This window comes from Pangasianodon hypophthalmus, chromosome 13, assembly GCF_027358585.1.
Source record: "Pangasianodon hypophthalmus isolate fPanHyp1 chromosome 13, fPanHyp1.pri, whole genome shotgun sequence".
Lineage (NCBI taxonomy): Eukaryota > Metazoa > Chordata > Actinopteri > Siluriformes > Pangasiidae > Pangasianodon > Pangasianodon hypophthalmus.
In genome coordinates, this window is record NC_069722.1 from 8574676 (window position 1) to 8589937 (window position 15262).

A 15262-nucleotide genomic window follows, 5' to 3' on the forward strand; every position below is an offset into this window, starting at 1 on the left:
TTCACTGTGGGTTTTTTTTTTGAATCCCCAATCAAAATAGCTAGAAATAACTGCTTCATCTTCACCCAGAGACCCATGCGAAAAGAGCCTTCAGCTAACTGTCAGCTAGACTTATTTCCATAAAACTGATTTTTTTCACCCCTCAGAAAACACTTGAAACTATTTCAACCCACAACTAAGCCCACACATGAAGGGACAAAAAATCAGAAATGTGGGTAAACATGGTACTACAACAGTCGAACAACAAACATGAGCACAGCCAAGTTTATTATCTTTTTTTTTTTGTAGTTTTTGTTTTCATACAGAAAGCCTGGGTTTAAATACAGAAGTGCTACAAGGAGGAGAAAATCTCAAATAAACATCAAAAGAAATATAACCTCGTATTTACACACTCCCCTTCTTTCAACCCTCTTCCATCAATCTGTGCCATCACGCACTCTCCAATACACAGGAGATGTACAGGAAGTCCACCTGCGCCTCTTATCCTCCAACTGGCCAATCAGGAGTCGGGTCAGAGGACGCCAGCAAGAAAGGTTTGGTAAAAGTCACTTTCTTCAGGATCTTACACTTGCGACAGGTTGAGGGGAAAAATGTCATCAAAAAGAGACACATGACCTACTTGAACATCTGAACGAAATGCTGATGTCATCATAAGGAGACAAGCTACCTATTTAAAAGCGCTGCAGTTCCCCAAAAATAGCTGGGTTGTTTTTCTCATCCTAAAATCCGTCTGTCACTGAGAAAGGGAACAAATGACGCACACGGTAAAGGAGAATCCATCGCAGGGGACAGTGGGGAAGGTCACAGTCCACCGATAGTGTCCTTGTGTCCTGTATTTGTAGTCACCATCCATCTTGCCCATCCATTCATCCAATCTGTAGACACCATCGTCTCCAGGATCCCAATGAAAGCTCGCTTATCCTGGTTAGGCTGGGCAGTTGGGGAGTCGAGGAGGGAGCAGAGCTGGGAGGAACCCTCGGGTACAGCACTGCCTCTATTGATGATCGTTCTGCTGGAGGTTCCCTGGCGCACCTGGGTTATTGGGCTGAGGACGTTGAGGAGGACAGGGAGGGACGCTACAGAACACAGTACCTCGGGATCAAGGGTTGGCTAGAGTCCCTACAGGGAGTATATTTAGAAGTTAAGGGGTAAATTTAAGAATGGCGCCTCCATGTGGGCAGTCCTGTCAAGGGGGGTGGGTGGTTTAAAGCTAAGGGCACTATGACTGTTTGAGGCGCTTTCGGGGTGGGCCCAGGAAGGGGCACTGGGCCGACGCCAGGGAACGGTATGCCTCCGCAACCAGGTGAGGGTGAGACGCCACCATGGACTTCCAGCCAGATGTCTCCATCACATCTGATGCATGGCTGAGACAGAGAGAGAGAGAGAGAGAGAGAGAGAGGGAGAGAGACAGAAAGATCATTTTATACACAAAGTACCTCTTGTTCGCATATTGTCCTCGATCTGCTTCTTCCCTGAGGGGGCTAAACTGCACTATCACGCACACCAATGGCCTTTAACGACATTTACCATGCGTCTGTGTGGGTCTGGGTGTGTATGGTGTGTCCTCTACCTCACCCCACCAAATTCTTGCCATTAATTGCTGTACGAAACCAGGATTTGGCAGGAAGCTCGGTCCTGCCCCCTCGTCCGGGAAATGTATTTACCTCAAACATGCTAAAGGTCAATCAAGGGCCACTGTCTTGATATTCTATACCTGGAATGTAGGCTACTGCAGGAAAAAGCACACAGCTAACACCTACAGAAATAAACATGCACTGCTGATAACACATGCAGCCTATTTTGTAGTTGTTACTGCTGTTTTTTGTCATGCTTTGTTGTGTGCCAGGATGAAGGCTGTAAGTGCTGCAGCTCAACCCAGCATGCTCCAGTCAAAACCCTCCAGCAATTCCTCAACAGATCAATAGCTCCACTATTACTCTGCATGGAGCCACACAGCGCCCAGGAGAGCACAAGACGCTCATAAACAAATAAAAGGAAAAACGGTGATTGTGAACATACAATCATTTTAGGAAATGGGGCCAGGCTGCGAAACCACAAGAAAACTGGCTGAGGGTGGATGTGTTTGTATACTGCATGGTGTGTGAACATGCATGAAATCATAAAGTAGCAGCATAAGGAATATTTTCTAGCAGGTGAACTATCTAGAGCAGTGGATATTGAAAAGACTACATTCCTGGCAACCGGATTTCACAGATGTAGTAGTGGTGTGCAGTACATCAGTGCAAATCAGATACTAGTATTTAAAAAGTACTGTTTCTACTGCAGCTGATCAAACCTACACAGACCACAAAATGTCTGCAAATATTGTAAAGTGCCTTTTGGCATTATGTATGGCATTATGGCAAAATGCTTTTGGCATTACCGCCTCGCAAAAGACAATGGAAGGAATGTGCATGATTCCTGTGACTATGGCCACAACAACCGTAATCATATCATTTTGCCTGTGTGGCTCCATCAAGCACAAGTCAGGCAGTGCAGATCTCAGTGGGTCTCTCACCCACACAACAAAGAAAATAGTTAGAGCTGGCTTAAAGAAGTCCTCTGCCATATAGAACTGGTTTGTGGTGATTTATATAGACAATTCACTGTTTCTGCACTACTGCCAGATTGATTTCCTTGTTGTTGTGGCTTTCTATTTCGAAAAACAGCACTACACCTGATCTATGTTTTTTTTTTGTTTTGTTTTTTTTAAACTGAAGATGTAGACTAGTCCAGCCTCTTCTCTACTTTCATTAACCAATAACACTATCCAGCTTACTTGCTCTGATTGGTAGCTGGCAGTCAGGGACAGAGACTGTATCTCAAGGACACCTGAGGATGGGATAAACACTAGCAAAGTAGATTCTATGAAGCTACTGACAACATTTCATTAAAATGTGGCTAAAACTAATTTTGGGTGGCTACACAAGTGCAAGAGCACCACTAGGAGCACATCATGTGGGCTCAAGAGTGAGCGTGTATCATCTGCAGTCATGGTTATTGATTTCTCTTTGCGGCTTGTGGTGTTATTGTTGTGGTTGCTGAGCGCACGTGCATGAGAGAGAGAGAGAGAGAGAGAGAGAGAGAGAGAGAGATTGAGAGAAAACAAGAAACAGTGAGAGAGAGAGAGACAGAAAATGACCGTCAGAAAAAGAGAGAGAGAGGGAGAGAAAGAGAGAGAGAGAGAGAGAATGAGAGAGAGAGAGAGAGAGAGAACCACAGAGAGAGAGAGAGAGACAAAGAGAGAGGCAATTACAGAGAAAGACAGGGAAAAACATGGACAGGGATAGACAGACAGAGAGAGATACATAAAGAGAGACACAGAGAGAGAGAGAGAGAGAGAGAGAGAGAGAGACAAAGGCAGAGAGAGACAGACACACACAAACACAGAGAGAGGGGGAGAGAGAGAGAGCATGAGACACAGAAGATAAAGGCACACTGAGAAAAGGGAGCACTGAGAAGCAACACATACTTGCATCAGTTAGCTTGTAAAAATAAAAAGGGGGGGGGGGCGTGCTCGATTACAGCTACAAAATGGTGGAGAGAAAGGTTAATTATGAGTGGGAAATATAAATAATACCTCAATAAGAAGGAACTGGCAGGTCTGAACCAACCACTGTACCACAACCACCATGCCGGCGTATAAAATTACCTTAAAGGTTAACATTTATCTACACTTTATAGCTCTTGTGAGGTATGTGTCAGTGGAGAGTATTAGGACGTGATAGAAAAGGACAGGGTCGGTTAAAGGGCAGCCACTCACTAGTTGATGAAGTCGACGGCTTGAGTTTTGAGCTGATCGGCACTGTGCAGGTCAGCCAGAATCAGGATCTCAGCAGCGTTCTCCACAGACAGACTCGTACACAGAGCGTCTTCACACATCACCTTCAAGCGCTCCAGAGCATACTGCACACAGAGCGACAGAGAAATGTCATGTAGATATCCAATACACTCCAATAAATTCCATCAAATGAATAAAAAATTGCAGCCCAATAGTAATGCACAGAAATGCCAAATGGCTTCTGATTTACTATATATGCTCATTAATCAGAGTACAACATAAGAGTTTTGTAGAAACTACAATAAAAATAAGTTGAGACTCAAACACAGGAGAAGAGCAACTCGCTTACAGGGCACATGGTGTTTCATACACTTAATTAGAAATGATATTTAATAAAGAGATGACATGCATCTATTCAGATTTTCCTACATCAAGTGATACAGAATTACACTAGGTGATTAAAAGTAGAACAGGCAACCTTAAATAGATAAAAATGATGAAAATGTGCGTAGAACTTGAACAGTGTGATTCATTCCAATAGCCCAATCAGCACCATCTAAAGCTTTTATCACTTACTCGCATACTTTCTTTAATACGTATTACTAATACTTAATAATAATGTGCAATAATGTCACTTTTAAAACTAACAAGCACACGCGCACAAACACACACACACACACACACACACACACACACACACACACACACACACACACACATACACACAAGACATTCAGAGACTTCAGAAACTAAAAGCATGCATTTTCCTCTGAGACTCGGCCTGTCCTTTAACTGTCATCCAAAACATGCAGGCACACACTAGCAAAAGCAAAAAAAATAAAGAAAAAAGAAGGTGCCTAGACAGAATGTGTGAGGAGCTTTGGGATGTTTCAAGACAAGAGAATCCACCATCAGTACACACTAGATGGTCTGAGAGCTACAAAGAAAGGCCATGAGGTCCCCACACACACACACACACACACACTCACTCACACACACACTTTTGCAACATAAGCACCATTATGAGCAGTACATTGAATAGCCCGCTGTTATAAAGCTGCACAAGGCCAAAAAGAGCCGACGACATAAAAAAAAAAAAACTGAAATGAAAAGTGATGTAATAAAGTGATGGACAATGTGAGTGTGAGGTGCTTATGCAATGGAAACCTTTCAAAAGACAGGCTTCATCAGTGCTGCTCAGAATGTGTTTCTCTTATTCTGTTTCACTTAATAAAACAAGAACATTGTGTGTGTGTGTGTGTGTGTGTGTGTGTGTGTGTGTGTGTTTTACCTTGTCAGCAGCAGCAAGCAGGTCATCGGCCATCTTGTCCAGGTTGGGTGCTTTCCCGGTGTAGATAAAACACATCATCTCCTTAAACACTTCGGGCTCCACGTCATTAATCTCCACTCGGTTCTGCAAAACACAAGAACATAAAAACACAACATTAATATTGTTGAGCTGCACTACAGCTCCCTTCTGTCCGTAAAACTCTTTCATTCACTGATCCTGAAATATGGCAACAGAAAAAAGGTAAACGAAACTTAGCACTTACAACCGAGACTTCTTCCACAAATGTTAAATAAATGTCAGTGACACATTTTCCACGTTCATTATTAGTCTTAGATTATGTAAGACTGCGTATGAGCTGTTACTATAGAAGCAACAACATATTAAAATGGGGGCATTAATATAAACCTATCGTTCATCTTACAGCCAGAACTGCTGTCCGAGCTATGCGGTGAAACAAAAACAATGCACACCTTCTGACCAATCAGATTCGAGAATCCAACCCTGCAGTGGTATAAGTTATTATATTACATTAGCTACCACTTTTTAGTAAAGTCAGAACATGAGACTGGGCAGTACACCAGAGCTTTGATTCCTAAAGCTTTTTCTCCTAATCTAATACATTTAGCTTTTTTTCACCATTGTTTTTACTGTTACATGACTGTATAACTGAAACACACACACACACGGTGAGCCAAAATAAATCCATCAAATATAAGACATCATACTCAACCACTAAACCAAAAAGACATAAAGCAGGTTAAAAGGCACATCCTATGTGGAAGTGGTTTAGTGTGATTTATATGAACCTGTTAAGAACTTTAAGGACACAGCATCCTTTGTTTGCTACACAACCTTCAACACACTGTCAACATCACTATGTGTACACATCGCGCACGCACACTGCAATCCAGGGATTAGCCTGATACAATCATTCTAAACGAAGCAGAAAACAATGAACACCTATCATCCCCTTATTTCAGAAAAATCAACATCAGTGCCTCTTCCTCACAAATAAAACTCTTACCAACCCGACACAAGGACGGAACCTGTTCTCTCTGACTCGAGTAGGAAAAACCCAGAAACAAACCACAATGTTCTTTCTATTCTTTTTTTTTCCTTCCAGGTTGATTTCCTAGCATTAATCCTACTCTCTCTCTCGCCTCAGGCCACTGTAGCAGCTTTTTATCGCTCACCGCTGTGCTAACAGCCACCGAGCACCTTTTTTCCTGCTCCGCCTGGGAACCAATTACAATCCTGCTTTATCCAAAGCACGGCGACCCGCACAACACGACTGAGGTCAACGCAATAGAGCTCCACAATAAAGCACACACAGGCACGCGCACACACACACACACACATGCACCTTTCTGCTGTGACTAAGCAAAAAGGAAGAGTGAAAAACAAGTCTATAAAACCCACAAATCTAAATTAAGTTCACACTTTTCAAACGGAAAGGTCAAAGCAAGGCTTCACTCAAGCAGTCATTTATCAACATCTGACTAACAAAAGAGCCACACAATGTATGTGCAGAGGTTCTCTCTCTCTCTCCCTCTCTCTCCCTCTCTCTCACACACACACGCGCAAACGTGCGCGCACACCTCAATTGCAACAATTGTTCTTACTGATGTTGAGTTGATGTGCCTTTGTATAGACTGGCATCCACTTATTCAGCTTTTCCTTAGAAATTACAAAGACTGTACCTCTCCTTGCTTTCATATGGATTACATAAACTGAGAATATTCGTTTTCGATTTGACTCGCTTAATTTAAAAGTAGATACCTCAAGCTTTCCATAGATATATTTCTCATCTCTGTGTGTCAAGTATTCGCTGAGTTTCGGTTCATTTTAGTGACGCGTTTCAAACAGATATGCGCGGAGACTGAGACGGCTGAAAGCACACCCTGTATATTTTCTTTATTTTTCAAAAGCACAATGATTTGTTGATATTGTGAGTGTACACAAATAAAAATAGACCCTTTACAGATTCAAACGATGTATTACTCTTATGTGTACGATCAAAAACGATGGCGCATCACATCATTTCAGATTAGTTACACTCGGACATGATGTTCAAACGTACTCCCTTACCCATTATACCTAATATTACACTATATATACTGTAAATATCTACTATCTCTTTTACACCACACGCAGAGAGATGGGGGGAGAAAGAAAGAGCAAGACAAGAAGAGAGATGGGGTAGAGAGACAGACAGGAAGAGAGAAACATGGAAGAGATGGCAAGACAGAGGACAGAGAAGAGAAACGGGGTAGAGAGATAGTGAGAGGAGAGATGGAAGGAGCGAGAAAGAGACTGGGATAGAAAGAGAGGTAGACAGACAGGACAGAGAGACGGAGAGAAAGAGGCAGAGGGAGAGAGTGAAACACAGAGCGAGAAGTGAACAGGCGACTGAGGGAGAGAGAAGAGAGATGGGGTAGAGAGACAGACAGAAAGACAAAGAAACAGAGAAACAGAGAGAAGGAAACAGAGGGAGGGAGCCCATGGAAAATAGAGACAGGAGAAAAGAGAGAGACAGACATGGTGAGACGAGAGAGAAAGACAAGGAGAGAGAGAGGCAAGCGAAAGGATCAGAAAAGTAGAGAGAGAGAGAGAGAGACGGAAAGAAAGACAGAGAGCATGTGAGATGCTAGAACCTGTTAAGACTGAAGATCCCCTTAACAAACAAGAGGAAATGCCTTTAAAAAAAAAAAACTGTTTCTCCAGAGCCAAATCTAGACATCCCAAATTCCAGCACATCTGAAAATATAATAAAAAAACAAGGTATGATGAAATTCTAGGAAAGAGGGAAGTGCGAAAAGATGAGAGGAGAAAAAAATGGCAGAGTGACCCAGCGGTGAAAGGAAAGAAACTATAGGGAGAAAACAGAGAAATCAGGAAGCGTGTCAGTGAGAGGATAATAGTGAATAGTGCTGCGTCAGGAACGCGCGGGTTATGACAATGCTGTCACTGTGTAGGAAAAAAAAGGCACAGATATTACACTGAGGTTCACAGCGTATTATTTTTCCTGCCAAGATACTGAACTACATTAACAGCCACAGCTCAGCTTGCCTAACATACTCCTGGGTTTAGTGACTGTACCACATAAAGCACCACATATTTCTCCAAACTGAAAAACAAACAACTTATTTGTCCACAAACTGCTCCCTCATCTCAGTGTTTTCCACCACTGTGCCAGAGCTAAAGCACAGGATTATGGGATATGTAGCACAACAAAGGACATACGACAGACGGAGGACTCCGCTCCATTTGGATGTTGCTTCCTAATTCCTGAAGCATTATGTTTCAGACACACTCCTTGTCTAGCCAATTCTGAATCTTTTTTTTTTTTTTTTTTTTTTTTTTAAATAATATTATTACAACTCTTTAATAGATATGTGCATTCTGGTCATTTTGATAGCTTGAGTACTTGAGTACATGAGAGGTGATGGCACAATGTACTAGAACTAATGCTATATGCTTCTGACTGTCGAGTGTCTGTCACGTGTGCAGTCTCTGTAGATTAGATCCGGATGCAGACACAGCAAAGTATTTCAGCGGACCGAATGCTGTAGTGGTGTAACTACATACTGCAGCAGAGACGTAGCAGAGATGACAAACGTATAAAACAAAATGGCTGCAGTTCTGAGACTCTAGTTTTCTAAATACAAACCGTCACGTCTTCTGTAGCAGATCTTCTGTCTTAGTTTAACCATCCACATGCATTTATGTAAATTATTGTCAAAATTATTGACCAAAAAAAAAAAAAAAAAAAAAAAAAAATACAACAGAATATCTGTAGATGAATGGAGAGAGAAGTATGTGTTTATTCTTCCCTTGTCAAGTTTAAAGCAGACCTCCCCTTAGTTCAGAGTGTGTGGCATGATAGCATGAAGTGCCAATACGAAACAAAACATATCCACTTCATATAGTCTACTTTATAGCTGTGAACTAATCATTATTGGTTAAGCCTTCATTAAAAGGTAACTCCTTAGTTACAGGCTTTTTAACCAAGGACGTTTCCAAGGAAGTTTAAAGCAATTGGACCTTTTTTTTTTTTAAACAAAATATTCTTCGAAATATACCTCAGAGTTTCCCAAAATACCCTAAAATGGCCATTATGAATTTTCTGCGAGCCCAAGCCTTGCCCACCCTACATTTCTTTTAATTCCAGATTTACATTTTTTAACAACACTTATATTTGAACATTTTATTATGTCAGTAACATATGGGTAAGGTGCGTGACTAAAAACCATAAATGATATTCCTTGCAAGGGCTAACCAGTCTAGTGGGAAGGATGAGCATGTGTTTCTTGACACAGCTTTGCAAGAAGTCAGGAGGTGTTTGAAAGGGCGCATCTCTTTCAGCTGCCACATTCAGCTTCGAACGAAACATAAGGAATAAAACACGACAGGCGTGCTGTAGGAGAAAGCCACATCCAGTATAGTTGGGGCTGCAGATTTCATGCAGAGCGACGACGAGCTCTGTTTCTCTCTAAAACGTTTCGCTGCTGGCTGGATTGTGCTTTCTGCCATGTCATGGGTTGCGTCTCAAATCAAAAACTCTGATCTTACTAAGAAGTATTTACTAAACTAGAAAATCCAGAAGCCCTATTAAACCCAATTTAAATGTGGCTTGATTGAATGCGAGTTGCAGTAACATTTCAAAAGACAAAATCCCTTTCTGTAGATACAGCGATGTTTCTAATGTTAAGTTTTGTCAAATAAAAGAATAAAACAAAAGAGGAGATTGCGAGTTTCAAGTAACCCCTTGTTTGAGAACACCTCTCATACCTAATTCCGGTGGGAGCATTCCCATTCATTTTAAATGAGGATGTAAGTTTGTTGTTTGGTTCTAGACTTTAATTCTGTATCTTGAATTCTGTATGCTGCATATTGATGTACAGAACTACAAATAACTGCATCAACTGAATTAATCCAGCTCCAGTAAGACTCGCTCCTGGTTCCTGCTGTATTTTGACGAGGCGTGTGGACTGCAGACGTCTTCCCTAAAGAGAGATTACTAAGGCACTTCTGCACTGTAGGACGACTAAACGAGATCTTAGAATAACACTTGATCTAAGACTATCAAGTAGCACACACCAAAGAGTTTGAGGGAGGCTCTGCGTCTTTTACTGCTTCCTACACCGTGGGAGCTTTGTTCCCCTCTTTGAAGTTTAATGAGAGAATAAAAGCCATACAAGGCAACTGAGAGTCACAGAGAGAGAAACAAGGGGAGAGGGTTTAAAAAAAAAAAAAAACATACCTTTTTGCTCTCCTCCATTTCATGCTCGAACATGGCGCTGAAAACAGGAGAACGAGCTGAAAGAGAAGGAAGAGGTGAAATTCCGTCAATCAAGCTTTAAGGTTCGGACATCATCAGTATTCAAAGCATTCACTCATTTGTAATTATCAGCCATGCAGAAAAAAAGTGACTGTGCACAATAAATGTAAGTAGAATTAGAAAAGATGAGCTGTTTCTAGATGATTCCACATGAATAAGAGACTGAGACGCCATCTTAGATCATCACCCTGCTCTGACCTGAGACTGCCATCTGGTTGCACCTTTAATTACCATAATAAGAGAGAGCAAATCCTCCATCATCCCTAGCAGAAAAAAATCATACGGGACCTGCGGCCATATGCTCAAACTCAGAACGAGAGCACAAAGCATTGGCTCCCTCTAGGACATATGATAATGACTGTTATGAAAAGAACAGTGCTGTCAAATGGGTGGTGGCTGTGTGTTGCAGACTGTGCATTGCAGGGCAGGATGGTTAGGGCTGGATGATATTTTTAATTTATGAATGATTCTTAATTATGATTTCAATTTTTATTGTGCAATTTTTATACGTGCAAAAAGAGTAACAGCACAATCGATAGCAACTAGTGTAAACAATGTTTATTATTTTAAATTAAAAAAACACTATTGTTTACACTAATTACTATAGATGATGCTGTTATTATTTTGACACAACTCAGTGACCCCTTCTTTCTCAGCAGAGTAAATGGGGAACATGTCTTTCATGACATGAAATGCCACCGCAACTGAGAAGTCAGCTTTGGGTATTCTTCTTAACTTTGACTTATTTCCCCGTTTACGGAGTGAGGGCAAATCAACATGACTGCGCAGAAGTAGAACCTCTTACCTTTAAACGAGTTATACTGTATATACAAGTATTAGCTTTAGATTAATCAACATATAGATATATTCACTTGTTAAATCTAAAACACTGACTATACAGTTCACTGTTTGAGGAGGAAAATATACACATCACTCATCCACTTTTCTTTGCTATAAGCTCAGTCCTCAGTGAAGTGCTGCCTATCTCCATCTTGGACCTTTTTTTTTGGTTTGTTTTTGATTGTTTTTTTTTTTTTTTAAATTTATGCATGCAGTGTAGGAGGTGGTGGGTGGGTATTGGTTTAAAATTTAAACAGCAGATTTTTTATTAAAAATGTAAATATGTATATGTAAACATGTACAATCTCGATTAGAACATTTTGAAAACTGTGTTAAAACAATAATTTAAATTAATCAAAGTAATCGTGAAAATCACCCAGCATTAGGGCAGGTATTCATTAACCATGTTCCTTAGACTTCGCTTTAGCCTCAGTTGGAGCATGATCTATGAGGAACGTAGTGACCACCTTTTCAATGGTCCACTGCTTTGCAACATCTTGGCACAGTTTCCAGATTTCATCAGAATAACACAGTGGAATCTGTAACTACGATTAGAAACAGTGATTACTCACTGACGTCCAGTAGACTACATTTATTAAGCCCTTAAGCCAGTCATAATGGTTTTGTACAGAGACGCTTCACCACAAAACGAAGCAGATTTCATCCTGTCAGTCATAAAACACATCAATTCTGTTTTTTTCTCCACCACAGTCAATAAATGCAGCTGCAGTTTTCACACCTCTAAATAAAACCCTCTGAGTGGCTGGAATGAGACCTACCAAAAGGCTGAGAACTGCATCTAAATCATCACTGACTAAGATGGAAGACGAAAAAAGAAAAAAAAAAAAACCTCTATACACCAAACAGCAGTGTGAGAAATGCAGCAGGCAGCAGGTCAGACCATCTGTTTTTAAATTTATAATTTTCAGTGCCAGCTTGTTGATACAAAGAAACAGCTCGCACTGCTGGCAGGGTTAAACAAGTCGCAGGATTCTCCATCTTTCAGTCTGCAGCGTGTGAGCTTCTAGCCTAGAGAGAACTAAGAATGGTTTAAAGAATTACTATGAAGAAGTGCTAATGACGCCAAAAATAGTGATGCTAGAAAATCGTGTTAAAGTTAAGGTGTTAACTTTGACAGCTCTAGATAAGGCTAATCTTAGGCCGGCATTTTTTGTGCCACCTGCAGCTCCTAGCTCTGCCTCCCTGATAGTGTCTGAATACCAGGTGACGTCTGGCACATTGCAGCCTGCTCTAATCACTCCAGCCTCTCTCACTGACTCGACCCACTCCGACCGGCCATCCCCTCAGCGATTAACGAGCCGTGAGCTGATACGGAGAGATAACGAGGATCGCTGCTTCAGCTGGGCCATGACTGAAGTGAGCGACATGCTAAGAGACAGAGGGAGGGAGGAATGGCGATAGAGGAATGAGTGATGGTGGAACAGGGAGAAAGGAGGTGAGCAATATTAACTCTGGTCATTTCTATGACTTTTATATAGGCTGGAATTATAGTGCAGAACTCCACTGCAATGCAGGAGTAATGTGTGTGTGTGTGTGTGTGTGTGGGGGGGGGGGGGGGGGGGGGGGGGGGGGGGGGGGGGATGGGGGGGGGAGTGTTTGATCACGTTTTTAATCTTTAGGTACAATTCCACTGGATGACTTTCATATTCAATCCAAATGAACACACAAGTGCAGAGTATGCAGAAAGGGTACTATAGAGTACATACTAGTACTAGACAATAAAAGCAAAGAAAATGGATAAGGCACTATAATTACGTCATCATAAACTGTTCCAGATTTGATTTTTATTCATCTACAGCAACTCTGTCACTAGCAAGTTTTCTCCTAAAAGGGATCCACGTACAAATCCTTCTTCAATCCATTATCTAAATGGAATTTTTAAACTGAATGGCTTTGTATTCACTATATATGCTCCCTACATAGGGTAAGACATAACCTTGTTATAAATGCAGATATAGATATAGATAACCACAATAAAACATCTAAGATTGAGCCACACACAAAGACTGATTCCAGTAAGTGAATGTTGGAAAATAACTACTTGCACATAACATCACTTTTAGGAAACATAATTTGTTCATTATTATATTTGAATGATGCACAATTTTTAAAATATCAATTATGCAATAACTGTGCATTTATTCCTAGTCCTTTTCTCAAACCAAGCAAACAAGGCTCATTTATCAAAAACATTCAACACATTTCAAGAAATAAACTTTGCAGTGATGTTAGGCGATTATAAGTTAAACATTCCAAAATGGACTTTTTGCCTTCAAATATTTAAACATCATAAAAAAAAAAATATTCCAACAGCACTAGCACTAGACTTGTGCAAGATTGATTTTATCCATTAAACAAAATCTTGATTAATAATTTAATCATCCAGAACAGATAAACTCACAAACACACAAAAAATAAAACCTAAAAACATAGCAGCAGCACCATGTTTCTGTAGAGCAACGAAATTTCTGTAGGGAAACTGAAAATTGACTATCTTCTGTAATGGCTTGTCTGTTTCAGATTGTGCATGTCACTTCATTCAGATTGAGTGCTTGACCCTTTTCATCACATTTAAATCCAAAACAAATTGCCAGACTGGAACATGGGTTTTCTTTTGCATAAGGCTGGACATTTTCTTCCTGCTTAGTTTCTTTATATTTTCAACATTTGGCACTACTGCTGCTAAGTGTCTAAAAGCCAAAAACCTACATTTTAAGTGTGGATAAATTAAGTGTGGCGTTTGGCAAAGAGCAGCTAACTGAACCACAGTCACATGATTGAAAGTTCAGTTAGCAAGCTTTTTAACAGTAAATGCAAAACAAAAATAAATAAATAACTTGAGAATAATAACCCAAGTTAAAAAATAATTCAAGAGAATAAAATATTAATATAATACGATATAATATGTAATATAAAATAATATAATATTAAATGGCTCTATCACACAAGCCTGGACAGCACTAATATACAGTAAAAGTTGTACTATTACCCTCTCCTGAAGAGTGTGTGTGTGTGTGTGTGTGTGCGCGCATGTGTGTGTTACCTGCTAGGATTGCTTTGTGTGCCTGAAACTCCTGGCCAGCGACGCAGAGTGAACAGTCTGTGAAGCGAGAATGTTCCCACAACCCACCCAGCTCATCAGCCAGTCTGCAGTCCGGAACCTTCACCATGTTCATCGTGTTCTGTCCAGAGATGTTCACCGAGTCCTGCACCACGCTGACCTACACACACACACACACACAAAACAAACAAACAAAAAAACACTAGTTAATAAAAGCATCAATAATCCCCAGTAGCCCAGCGTAACATCCTGCGCTGTCTCCTTGACAATAAAGGCGTGTCCTCATCGCTCTATTGGTAAACACTTCCTATGAGCTTCCAGACGTTAGCTCATCTGTTCAGAAGATCATATTTCAGTCAAAATGACGACCATGTTCTAAAGCGACTCGAGACACTAAACTACAGGTACTCCAGAGGGACACTAGCATGTCGAACAAGAGTAGATATCTAGTTATCTCTTAATTTACACAAATTGCTTCCATTTGTCTGTGGCAAGTGTGAGAGAGGGAGGGAGAGAGGGAGAAAGAGAGTGTGTGTGTGTGTGTGTGTGTGTGTGTGTGTGTGTGTGTGTGTGTAGGGCCACCATGCTGACTTTGCCACCTGTTCCTGCAGACAGCAAGCACATTCATTTATCTCTCTACAGGGCACACACACTTAAGCACAGAAACACACACACAAATCCAAAAATCACAATCCAAAAAATACAGATAAAAGTTGCACACACACTACAATGTGAGCACACACACTCGAAATGATATGCCAATCGGGAAGCAAATAAAATGAAAAGTCATAATTGCGCGCACATTTACATGCGGCTTGTGGAGCCAACAGATGGAAGCTTTTTAATTTTTTTTTTAACTCAGCTATAATTAAATTCCATTCCCCACGGCTATCAGAAAAGAATAAATTACCTTTTTTCCAGAGCACT

The 15262-nt window shown here is 40.8% G+C and overlaps 1 protein-coding gene across 3 annotated transcripts in view; it reads right to left on the reverse strand.

Moving 5' to 3' along the window:
- Nucleotides 1-250: 250 nt before the first annotated feature.
- Nucleotides 251-15262, reverse strand: part of spop (speckle type BTB/POZ protein) — a 93956-nt gene continuing 78944 nt past the window's right edge. For all 3 annotated transcript variants that reach the window (XM_026916186.3, XM_053239043.1, XM_053239042.1), the window contains 5 exons: nucleotides 14318-14495; nucleotides 10336-10391; nucleotides 5073-5195; nucleotides 3764-3906; nucleotides 251-1364 (listed from right to left, as the gene is read on the reverse strand). In XM_026916186.3, coding sequence (XP_026771987.1) covers nucleotides 1220-1364; nucleotides 3764-3906; nucleotides 5073-5195; nucleotides 10336-10391; nucleotides 14318-14495 — 645 coding nt within the window. In that variant the 3' untranslated portion in view covers nucleotides 251-1219. The remainder of the gene's footprint in view (nucleotides 1365-3763; nucleotides 3907-5072; nucleotides 5196-10335; nucleotides 10392-14317; nucleotides 14496-15262) is intronic.